Here is a 12,615-nt window from a genome sequence, read left to right on the forward strand (position 1 = left end):
TACACAGTGACCTCACCAGCAGAATAGTGAGTACAGCTCTGGGGTATAATACAGGATATAAGTCAGGATCAGTAATGATTGTCGCACTCCACTATATAATGTTCAGTACAGTGATCAGCGGCGCTGCGTTCAGTATAATACGATGTCTCTGGTATCATGGAGCGGATGATAATCTCAGGATTTGCTCCTGCAGAGAATAATGTGGTGGATGAGATATCTGCAGATACATGAAGCCTCGGTGCGGGGCCCCAGCTGGTGGATAAGGGCCACAGTCTGTGTTACCCAGTCGGCCCCGGTCTTAGGTTTCCATATTCTGTCAGATGGCGCATTGTGATCATTTCCAGCGCACAGAGAGAAGCTGTTGGTTAATATTCATTATTTAAAGGGCCGGTGTCAGGTAACATAAGGTAACTACGAGATAACAGCGATAGAAAGAATAAAGCAGGCGATAAATATTTCATAAAGAAACAAAACACGACAGGTGGACGGGCGAGCGGGGTCCGGGCGCTGCCACCATCATGGAGTCTAAACATCGCAAACACTTACATGAAGTTCTCTGGGTACTCGCTCAGCGCCATATCTATGATATTCAGTGCATCATGGTAATGTTTCTGAGCGGAGAGCAGCAGCGCCAACAAGTGGAGGGAGTTGGAGTCATCACCCTGGAGCTGGAGAGCTTGGCGGACATAACCCAGCGCTTCTGGGATCTAGATAAAGAGGATACAACAAAAACATCACTGAGAATACAGCCTATCCATCACTAGAGATCAGCGGTGACATCACTGAGAATACAGCCTATCCATCACTAGAGATCAGCAGTGACATCACTGAGAATACATCCTATCCATCACTAGAGATCAGCAGTGACATCACTGAGAATACATCCTATCCATCACTAGAGATCAGCGGTGACATCACTGAGAATACAGCCTATCCATCACTAGAGATCAGCGGTGACATCACTGAGAATACAGCCTATCCATCACTAGAGATCAGCAGTGACATCACTGAGAATACATCCTATCCATCACTAGAGATCAGCAGTGACATCACTGAGAATACATCCTATCCATCACTAGAGATCAGCGGTGACATCACTGAGAATACATCCTATCCATCACTAGAGATCAGCGGTGACATCACTGAGAATACAGCCTATTCATTACTAGAGATCAGCGGTGACATCACTGAGAATACAGCCTATCCATCACTAGAGATCAGCGGTGACATCACTGAGAATACAGCCTATCCATCACTAGAGATCAGCGGTGACATCACTGAGAATACAGCCTATCCATCACTAGAGATCAGCGGTGACATCACTGAGAATACAGCCTATCCATCACTAGAGATCAGCGATGACATCACTGAGAATACAGCCTACCCATACACTAGAGATCAGCGGTGACATCACTGAGAATACAGCCTATCCATCACTAGAGATCAGCGGTGACATCACTGAGAATACATCCTATCCACCACTAGAGATCAGCAGTGACATCTCTGAGAATACAGCCTATCCACCACTAGAGATCAGCAGTGACATCACTGAGAATACATCCTATCCATCACTAGAGATCAGCGGTGACATCACTGAGAATACATCCTATCCATCACTAGAGATCAGCGGTGACATCACTGAGAATACAGCCTATCCATCACTAGAGATCAGCGGTGACATCACTGAGAATACAGCCTATCCATCACTAGAGATCAGCGGTGACATCACTGAGAATACAGCCTATCCATCACTAGAGATCAGCGGTGACATCACTGAGAATACAGCCTATCCATCACTAGAGATCAGCGGTGACATCACTGAGAATACATCCTATCCATCACTAGAGATCAGCGGTGACATCACTGAGAATACAGCCTATCCATCACTAGAGATCAGCGGTGATATCACTGAGAATACAGCCTATCCATCACTAGAGATCAGCGGTGACATCACTGAGAATACAGCCTATCCATCACTAGAGATCAGCGGTGACATCACTGAGAATACAGCCTATCCATCACTAGAGATCAGCGGTGACATCACTGAGAATAAAGCCTATCCATCACTAGAGATCAGCGGTGACATCACTGAGAATACATCCTATCCATCACTAGAGATCAGCGGTGACATCACTGAGAATACAGCCTATCCATCACTAGAGATCAGCGGTGACATCACTGAGAATACAGCCTATCCATCACTAGAGATCAGCAGTGACATCACTGAGAATACAGCCTATCCATCATTAGAGATCAGCGGTGACATCACTGAGAATACAGCCTATCCATCACTAGAGATCAGCGGTGACATCACTGAGAATACAGCCTATCCATCACTAGAGATCAGCGGTGACATCACTGAGAATACATCCTATCCATCACTAGAGATCAGCGGTGACATCACTGAGAATATAGCCTATACATCACTAGAGATCAGCGGTGACATCACTGAGAATACAGCCTATCCATCACTAGAGATCAGCGGTGACATCACTGAGAATACAGCCTATTCATCACTAGAGATCAGCGGTGACATCACTGAGAATACATCCTATCCATCACTAGAGATCAGCAGTGACATCACTGAGAATACATCCTATCCATCACTAGAGATCAGCGGTGACATCACTGAGAATACAGCCTATCCATCACTAGAGATCAGCGGTGACATCACTGAGAATACAGTCTATCCATCACTAGAGATCAGCGGTGACATCACTGAGAATACAGCCTATCCATCACTAGAGATCAGCGGTGATATCACTGAGAATACATCCTATCCATCACTAGAGATCAGCAGTGACATCACTGAGAATACAGCCTATCCATCACTAGAGATCAGCGGTGACATCACTGAGAATACAGCCTATCCATCACTAGAGATCAGCGGTGACATCACTGAGAATACAGCCTATCACTAGAGATCAGCGGTGACATCACTGAGAATACAGCCTATCCATCACTAGAGATCAGCAGTGACATCACTGAGAATACAGCCTATCCATCACTAGAGATCAGCGGTGACATCACTGAGAATACAGCCTATCCATCACTAGAGATCAGCGGTGACATCACTGAGAATACAGCCTATCCATCACTAGAGATCAGCGGTGACATCACTGAGAATACAGCCTATCCATCACTAGAGATCAGCGGTGACATCACTGAGAATACAGCCTATCCATCACTAGAGATCAGCGGTGACATCACTGAGAATAAAGCCTATCCATCACTAGAGATCAGCGGTGACATCACTGAGAATACAGCCTATCCATCACTAGAGATCAGCAGTGACATCACTGAGAATACAATCTATCCATCACTAGAGATCAGCGGTGACATCACTGAGAATACATCCTATCCATCACTAGAGATCAGCGGTGACATCACTGAGAATACAGCCTATCCATCACTAGAGATCAGCGGTGACATCACTGAGAATACAGCCTATCCATCACTAGAGATCAGCGGTGACATCACTGAGAATACATCCTATCCATCACTAGAGATCAGCGGTGACATCACTGAGAATATAGCCTATACATCACTAGAGATCAGCGGTGACATCACTGAGAATACAGCCGATCCATCACTAGAGATCAGCGGTGACATCACTGAGAATACAGCCTATTCATCACTAGAGATCAGCGGTGACATCTCTGAGAATACAGCCTATCCATCACTAGAGATCAGCGGTGACATCTCTGAGAATACAGCCTATCCATTCACTAGAGATCAGCGGTGACATCACTGAGAATACAGCCTATCCATCACTAGAGATCAGCGGTGACATCTCTGAGAATACAGCCTATCATCACTAGAGATCAGCGGTGACATAACTGAGAATACAGCCTATCCATCACTAGAGATCAGCGGTGACATCTCTGAGAATACAGCCTATCCATCACTAGAGATCAGCGGTGACATCACTGAGAATACAGCCTATCCATCACTAGAGATCAGCGGTGACATCACTGAGAATACATCCTATCCATCACTAGAGATCAGCGGTGACATCACTGAGAATACATCCTATCCATCACTAGAGATCAGCGGTGACATCACTGAGAATACATCCTATCCATTCACTAGAGATCAGCGGTGACATCACTGAGAATACAGCCTATCCATCACTAGAGATCAGCGGTGACATCACTGAGAATACAGCCTATCCATCACTAGAGATCAGCGGTGACATCACTGAGAATACTGCCTATCCATCACTAGAGATCAGCCGGTGACATCACTGAGAATACAGCCTATCCATCACTAGAGATCAGCGGTGACATCACTGAGAATACAGCCTATCCATCACTAGAGATCAGCGGTGACATCACTGAGAATACATCCTATCCATCACTAGAGATCAGCAGTGACATCACTGAGAATACAGCCTATCCATCACAAGAGATCAGCGGTGACATCACTGAGAATACTGCCTATCCATCACTAGAGATCAGCGGTGACATCACTGAGAATACATCCTATCCATTCACTAGAGATCAGCAGTGACATCACTGAGAATACATCCTATCCATCACTAGAGATCAGCGGTGACATCACTGAGAATACAGCCTATCCATCACTAGAGATCAGCGGTGACATCACTGAGAATACAGCCTATCCATCACTAGAGATCAGCGGTGACATCACTGAGAATACATCCTATCCATTCACTAGAGATCAGCAGTGACATCACTGAGAATACATCCTATCCATCACTAGAGATCAGCGGTGACATCACTGAGAATACAGCCTATCCATCACTAGAGATCAGCGGTGACATCACTGAGAATACAGCCTATCCATCACTAGAGATCAGCGGTGACATCACTGAGAATACAGCCTATCCATCACTAGAGATCAGCGGTGACATTACTGAGAATACATCCTATCCATCACTAGAGATCAGCGGTGCCATCATTACTGGTCTAGTTGTGCATAGTATAAAGACGAACCTACTTAGGGAATAGCGCTCGTTTACAGGAAGCCAATGGTTAACATTAACCCCTCGCTGTGCACCTGCTGATCGTACACGGTTGGGCGGTGTGGGCAGGGATCTGGGGGGACGCAGCTGTTGAGCCTTATACAAGCAGCACAGAGCAGGCGCCATTTCTTGACTATTCAGGATCTGTTATGTGTCTCAGAAGAAGCTTCTCTGCCGAAAGCGGCTTCACACATGAAATATGCAAAGCGGCAGCACGAAGGCGGCAGATCCCGCCCACCACTCAGCCGCTGACCCCAATACATATCATTATGCTAACGTCCTTCCAATCCAGTCCTGGGTATAGAGAGGGGCCCCCAGGATAGTCTCTATATTAGTGTTTCCCAACCAGGGTGTCTCCAGCTGTTGCATAACTACAACTCCCAGCATTCCCGGACAGCCAACACTACCTTATATAAAGAGCGTCCTTATATTAGATAAGTGTTCTGCAACTAGGGTGTCTCCAGCTGTTGCATAACTACAACTCCCAGCATGCCCGGACAGCCAAAACTACCTTATATAGAGAGGGTCCTTATATTAGATAAGTGTTCTGCAACTAGGGTGTCTCCAGCTGTTGCATAACTACAACTCCCAGCATGCCCGGACAACCAACACTACCTTATATAAAGAGCGTCCTTATATTAGATAAGTGTTCTGCAACTAGGGTGTCTCCAGCTGTTGCATAACTACAACTCCCAGCATGCCCGGACAGCCAACACTACCTTATATAGAGAGGTCCTTATATTAGACAAGTATTCTGCAACTAGGGTGTCTCCAGCTGTTGCATAACTACAACTCCCAGCATGCCCGGACAACCAACACTACCTTATATAAAGAGGGTCCCTTATATTAGACAAGTTATTCTGCAACTAGGGTGTCTCCAGCTGTTGCATAACTACAACTCCCAGCATGCCCGGACAGCCAACGGCTGTCCAGGCATGCTGGGAGTTGTAGTTCTGCAACATATGGAGGTTCACTTATGTCAGTGTTTTCCCTACCAGTGTGCCTCCAGCTGTTGGAAAACTACAACTCCCAGCATGCCCGGACAGCCAACACTACCTAATATAGAGAAGGTCCTTATATTAGATAAGTGTTCTGCAACCAGGGTGCCCTCCAGCTGTTGCAAAACTACAACTCCAGCAGTTTTGCAACAGCTGGAGGCACCCTGGTTGGAAACACTGCTCTATATAAGTAACAGTAAGTGTGCGTCACTCACCTGCCGGGATATCGCCAGCTGCAGGGCCAGGTAGAAGGCAGCTGATGGTCGGTGGGTGACAGGCTGTGAGCCCTGAGGGACAGAACCAGACGTTAGTCAGCGACAACACAGCGGCAAGACTACAGCTTATCCTGGACTAGAAAAAAACAGAGCCAATTTCTTCCAAAAACAGCACCACCCCCTGTCCTCAGTATGTGCGTGGTATTGCAACTGAGTCGCAATGAAGTTAACACAGCCAAGTTGTAATACCACACACTGCCTGAGGACAGGGGTGGTGCTGTTTTTAAAGGAGAACTTCCATACTTAAAGGGGTTAACCAGGAAAAAACTTTTTTTTTATATTATATATATCAACTGGCTCCAGAAAGTTAAACAGATTTGTAAATTACTTCTATAAAAAAAAAATCTTAATCCTTTCAATACTTATGAGCTGCTGAAGTTGAGTTGTTCTTTTCTGTCTAAGTGCTCTCTGATGACACGTGTCTCGGGAACTGTCCAGAGTAGAAGCAAATCCCCATAGCAAACCTCTTCTAATCTGTGCAGTTCCCGAGACAAGCAGAGATGTCAGCAGAGAGCACTGTGGCCAGACAGAAAACAACTCAACTTCAGCAGCTAATAATTATTGGAAGGATTAAGATTTTTTAATAGAAGTAATTTACAAATCTATTTAACTTTCTGGAGCCAGTTGATATAAAAAAAATTAAAAATTAAAATAAAAAACATTTTTTTTTCTGGAATACCCCTTTAACTAATCCGCTGTTAAGTACCAGAGTGTTTTAATTGTCTGATTGGAAATACAGCGCTTACGTATCTTCGGGGGGGGGGGGGGGGGGGGGGATGTCAACCACAGCTCATTGCAGTTGCACAGGGCAGGAGATTGTGGGGGGTTCCAGCTCTTTAACTGTCCGCGATTAGACACTTGTACAGTTGTGAAGTACTGGAGGTCCCCTTTAAAACAAATCAGCTCTGTTTTTCAATTCCTCTAACCCCTTTAACCCCTTAAAGGGGTATTCCAGGCAAAACCTTTTTTTATATATATATCAACTGGGTCCGGAAAGTTAAACAGATTTGTTAATTACTTCTTCTACTACTTAATCCTTCCAATAGTTATTAGCTTCTGAAGTTTTCTGTCTAACTGCTCAATGATGATGTCACGTCCCGGGAGCTGTGCATGATGGGAAAATATCCCCATAGGAACTGCACAGCTCCCGGGACGTGAGTCATCAGAGAGCAGTAAGACAGAAAACAACTCAACTTCAGAAGCTAATAACTATTGGAAGGATTAAGATTTTTTAATAGAAGTCATTTACAAATCTGTTTAACTTTCCGGAGCCAGTTGATATATAAAAAAAAAGTTTTGGCCTGGAATACCCCTTTAAGGGTTCAGCCCATTTTATTTTTGTGTTTTTGTTTTTCCTCCTCGCCTTCTAAAATTCATAACTCTTTTATATTTCCATTCCCAGACCCATATGAGGGCTTGTTTTTTGCGTGACCAGTTGTACTTTGTAATGACATCACTCATTTTACCCTATAATGTATGGCCTGATTGCAACGGGTCCGACCACTGGGACTCTCCACAATATCCAAAACTGGGTCATTAGTATTATTCATTAGCATACATACTAATGTATATAAATATACAGCAACAGGAGAATACAGCAGCACACTGCTAGCACAAAGATATAGATAAAACATGAGTATATAGATACAACATGAGAAGCTATTCAGCTATGGTGCAGTAATGAAATAGTGAGATACTTCGCTTGCAATTTGGCGGCTAAATAGCTTGGACCGTCCCACCACGGTAAGGTGATCTCATTGAGACGGACCCTACACTATGAATATGCCTCTGTGTGAACAGATCAGCAGGCATTGCAGGATCTGAAACATCCAAATCACCTTAAATACACCCGATAGAGGTGGGTGGGGTGCAAGAACCAACATGGAGGTAGCCACTCCCCCATATTCCCACTCCCACATATTCATAGTGTAGGGTCCGTCCCAATGAGATCACCTTACCGTGGTGGGACGGTTCAAGCTACTTGGAATCAATAGTGCTGGCCAACTTAGTCTTTGGTTGTATTACACATACGGGGGAGTGGGTACCTCCATGTTGGTTCTTGCACCCCACCCACCTCTATCAGGTGTATATAAGGAGATTTGGATGTTTCAGATCCTGCAATGCCTGCTGATCTGTTCACACAGAGGCATATCCATAGTGTAGGGTCTGTCCCAATGAGATCACCTTACCGTGGTGGGACGGTTCAAGCTATTTGGCCGCCAAATTGCAAGCTAAGTATCTCACTATTTCATTACTGCACCATAGCTGAATAGCTTCTCATGTTGTATCTATATACTCATGTTTTATCTATTTCTTTGTGCTAGCAGTGTGCTGCTGTATTCTCCTGTTGCTATATCTAAATAAGTGAGCGCAACAGGAAATCTGCAGCAGATCCTGTACCTGTGATTGCACCCCAAGTGCTGAGAAAAGAAACTACAACACCCAGCATGCCTCGACAGTCTGCAGGTGTCACAGCAGGATAGAAAATGCTGTTTGGCAACAGTGGTTAAGCCAGATGTCTGCAACGTCACATGATCAGGGGGCCCAGCAGTCAGAGCACCACTAAAACAGTGTCTCCCAACTATTGTGCCTCCAGCTGTTGCAAAACTACAACTCCCAGCATGCCCGGACAGCCTTTGGCTGTCCGGGCATTCTGGGACTTGTAGTTTTGCAACAGCTGGAGGCACACCAGTCGGGAGACACTGGTTTAAGATGATATGTTGGTCACGGAGGCATGGCATGGAGGGGAGAAGTCCTTGTCCTACTCGGGACATTGCACACTTACCTCTGAAAGGCCAGGAGTGCCTTCCTCTGTAGATCTTCCTGCAGACCCCGCAGCGAGGCTACAAGACAAAGACGTGACATTACCCACCAAGTGAGCGAGAAGACTCAGGCTGCATTCACACCACGTTTTTGCAATACACTTTCCCGTATCAGGTTTTTGAAGAAAAACTGATTCCTCAAAACCGGACTAAACTTTATCAAAACGTGTGTACAAATTTCAACCTGTATACGGTTTGAAAAACGATGCCCGGTTGCATCTGTTTTTTAAGAAAAAAACGTCTACATTTAAAACGAATAAAGTTTTACGAAGTTTCTACGAATAAAGTTTTACTTGTTTGATTGAAATTCCAAGAAAAAAAACTGTGCAAAGTCAAAAGACGTAGGGTGCAAAACCGGATGAAACTGTACGCACATACAGTTCTGTTCGGTTCCCATTGACTCCCATGTTAACAAAAAACGTATAAGGTTTAATACGGTTTTTCACCCGGATCAAAAAACATGGTAGACTACGGTTTTGGGTACGGGAAAAAACAACAAAACAAGACAAAACCGTATAAGACGCAAAACGGACTAAACCAGATGATGCGTTTGACATACGGTTTACAATGTTAAATCAATGCATATGGTTTTCTATACAGTTCCGTATGGTTTTTTTACTTGAAACCGTATATGGGAACTGTATATAGCAAAAACGTGGTGTGCATGCAGCCTGAGACATCTAAGCTGGAGTCACTTATTATAGCTGTGCTCTAGAAGAGCAGAGATGCAGTATACAGCACGGGGAAAAACCACCTTAGGCTGCATTCATATCTCGTTTTTGCAATATCAGTTTTTTTCTGTAAAAAAAATTATGTCTCAAAACCGGACACAACCGCGTACAAACGTATATACCTCTGTACGGTTTTAAACTATATACGGTTTGAAAACAGATGTCCGGTTGCATACGGTTTAATATGTTTTTTGGGGAAAAAAATGGATACGGTTTTACGTTTGTCCTTAATTAAATAAAAGTTCTACTTGTTCTATTTGTGGGAAGATTTTTTGGCGTACACCGCACTTGTGCAAACTGCAAAACTGTATTGTGCAAACCGGATGGAACCGCACGCACATACGGTTCTGTACGGTTCCCATTGACCCCCATTTAATAAAAAAAAAAAACGTATACGGGTTGTATCGGGTTTTTCACCCAGACATAAAACTGTAGTAGACTACGGTTTTGTGTACGGGGGAAAAAAAACGGATAAAACCGTAAATGATGCAAAACGTACACAAACGTATACTACGTTTAGCATACGGTTTTCTATGTCTATACATACGGTTTGCAATACGGTTCGATACGGTTTTTACACTGAACCCGGTACGGGAACCGTATTGTAAAAACGAGATGTGAACGCAGCCTAATACACAGTATAGAGAGTGTCCCAAATCCTCACCATCCGAGGCCTGTAAGCTGTACGCCAGACCCAGCGCCAGGAAACCTTTGGCTTTGAATTCAGAGCTTTTGTCGCCACATTCTACCACCATTTTGGCGAATCTTTCCGCTTCATCCATCTGCAAAAGGTGAAAATAATTATTCAATTAAAGTCAGTAAATCATTTATAATAAATAATGATATCAATATAAGACAATCGCCCTACGTACCCAGTGCAGGGAGCCCATGCACAGCTTGGCGGCGAGGAGCGGGATGGTGGCGTCCTCCGGCTTCAGGCGGATACATTCTTTTAGAACTTTCACGGCTCTGGCGGACTAAGAGGAAAAGGAAGGAAAAAAAATAAATAAATCTGGAAACAAAGTGACAGCAACGCTCCAATAATTGGGGAGATACAGGCTGTGCCAATAATGCAGACAACAGCGCAGTTGAGAAAGGCAATTTTGCCGAAACGCGTGCTGCTGCGTCTTATATACACTGTATATGCAGTGAAAATGAAGTAAAAGCATCAAAACACAACCAGAGTGCCGGGATTTCTTTACCCATTTGCATATTCAGTCATGGGCGTAAATGTTGGCACCCCTGAAATTTTTCTATAAAATGAAGTATTCCTCACAGGAAAGGATTGCAGTAACACAGGTTTTGCTATACACATGTTTATTCCCTTTGTGTGTATTGGAACTAAACCAAAAAAGGAGGAAAAAAAGCAAATTGGCCATAATGTCACCAAACTCCAAAAATGGTCTGGACAAAATTATTGGCCCCTTAACTTAATATTTGGTTGCACACCCTTTGGAAAAAATAAGTGAAATCAGTGTCTTCCTATAAGCATCAATAAGCTTCTTACACCTCTCAGCCGGAATGTTGGACCACTCTTCCTATAACCATCAATAAGCTTCTTACACCTCTCAGCCGGAATGTTGGACCACTCTTCCTATAACCATCAATAAGCTTCTTACACCTCTCAGCCGGAATGTTGGACCACTCTTCCTATAACCATCAATAAGCTTCTTACACCTCTCAGCCGGAATGTTGGAGCACTCTTCCTATAACCATCAATAAGCTTCTTACACCTCTCAGCCGGAATGTTGGACCACTCTTCCTATAACCATCAATAAGCTTCTTACACCTCTCAGCCGGAATGTTGGAGCACTCTTCCTATAACCATCAATAAGCTCCTTACACCTCTCAGCCGGAATGTTGGACCACTCTTCCTATAACCATCAATAAGCTTCTTACACCTCTCAGCCGGAATGTTGGACCACTCTTCCTATAACCATCAATAAGCTTCTTACACCTCTCAGCCGGAATGTTGGACTCTTCCTTTACAAACTGCTCCAGGTCTCTTATTGGACGGCACCTTTTCCCAACAGTAATTATAAGATCTCTCCACAGGTGATCAATGGGATTTAGATCTGGACTCATTGCTGACACTTCAGAACTCTCCAGCGCTTTGTTGTCATCCATTTCTGGGGCTTTTTGACGTATGTTTGGGGTCATTGTCCTGCTGGAAGACCCAAGATCCCGGACAAAACCCAGCTTTCTGACACTGGACTGTACAGTGCGACCCAAAATCCATTGGTAATCCTCAGATTTCATGATGTCTTGTACACATTCAAGGCCCCCAGTGCCAGAGGCAGCAAAACACCCCAAAACATCACTGACCTCCCCCATATGTCACTGTAGGTTCTGTGCTCTTTTCTTTGTAGGCCTCATTCCATTTTCGGTAAACAGTAGAATGATTTGCTTTACCAAAAAGCTCTATCCTGGTCTCATCTGTTCACAAGACGTTTTCCCAGAAGGATTTTGGTTACTCAGGTTCATTTTGGTAAAATGTAGTCTTGCTTTATGTCTCTGTGTCAGCAGTGGGGTCCTCCTGGGTCTCCTCCATAGTGGGGTCCTCCCGGGTCTCCTCCATTGTGGGGTCCTCCTGGGTCTCCTCCATAGTGGGGTCCTCCTGGGTCTCCTCCATAGTGGGGTCCTCCCGGGTCCCCTCCATAGTGGGGTCCTCCCGGGTCTCCTCCATAGTGGGGTCCCCCTGGGTCTCCTCCATAGTGGGGTCCCCCTGGGTCTCCTCCATAGTGGGGTCCCCCTGGGTCTCCTCCATAGTGGGGTCCCCCTGGGTCTCCTCCATAGTGGGGT

General features: G+C 44.8%; 1 protein-coding gene across 1 annotated transcript in view; it reads right to left on the minus strand.

The window, feature by feature from the left end:
* TTC7B (tetratricopeptide repeat domain 7B) overlaps positions 1-12,615 on the minus strand; it is a 159,847-nt gene that overhangs the window by 83,337 nt on the left and 63,895 nt on the right. The window contains 6 exon segments of the mRNA XM_056546155.1: positions 547-707; positions 6,201-6,241; positions 6,244-6,272; positions 9,046-9,103; positions 10,478-10,595; positions 10,686-10,790. Coding sequence (XP_056402130.1) covers positions 547-707; positions 6,201-6,241; positions 6,244-6,272; positions 9,046-9,103; positions 10,478-10,595; positions 10,686-10,790 — 512 coding nt within the window.

This window comes from Hyla sarda, chromosome 11 (genome assembly GCF_029499605.1).
Source record: "Hyla sarda isolate aHylSar1 chromosome 11, aHylSar1.hap1, whole genome shotgun sequence".
Lineage (NCBI taxonomy): Eukaryota > Metazoa > Chordata > Amphibia > Anura > Hylidae > Hyla > Hyla sarda.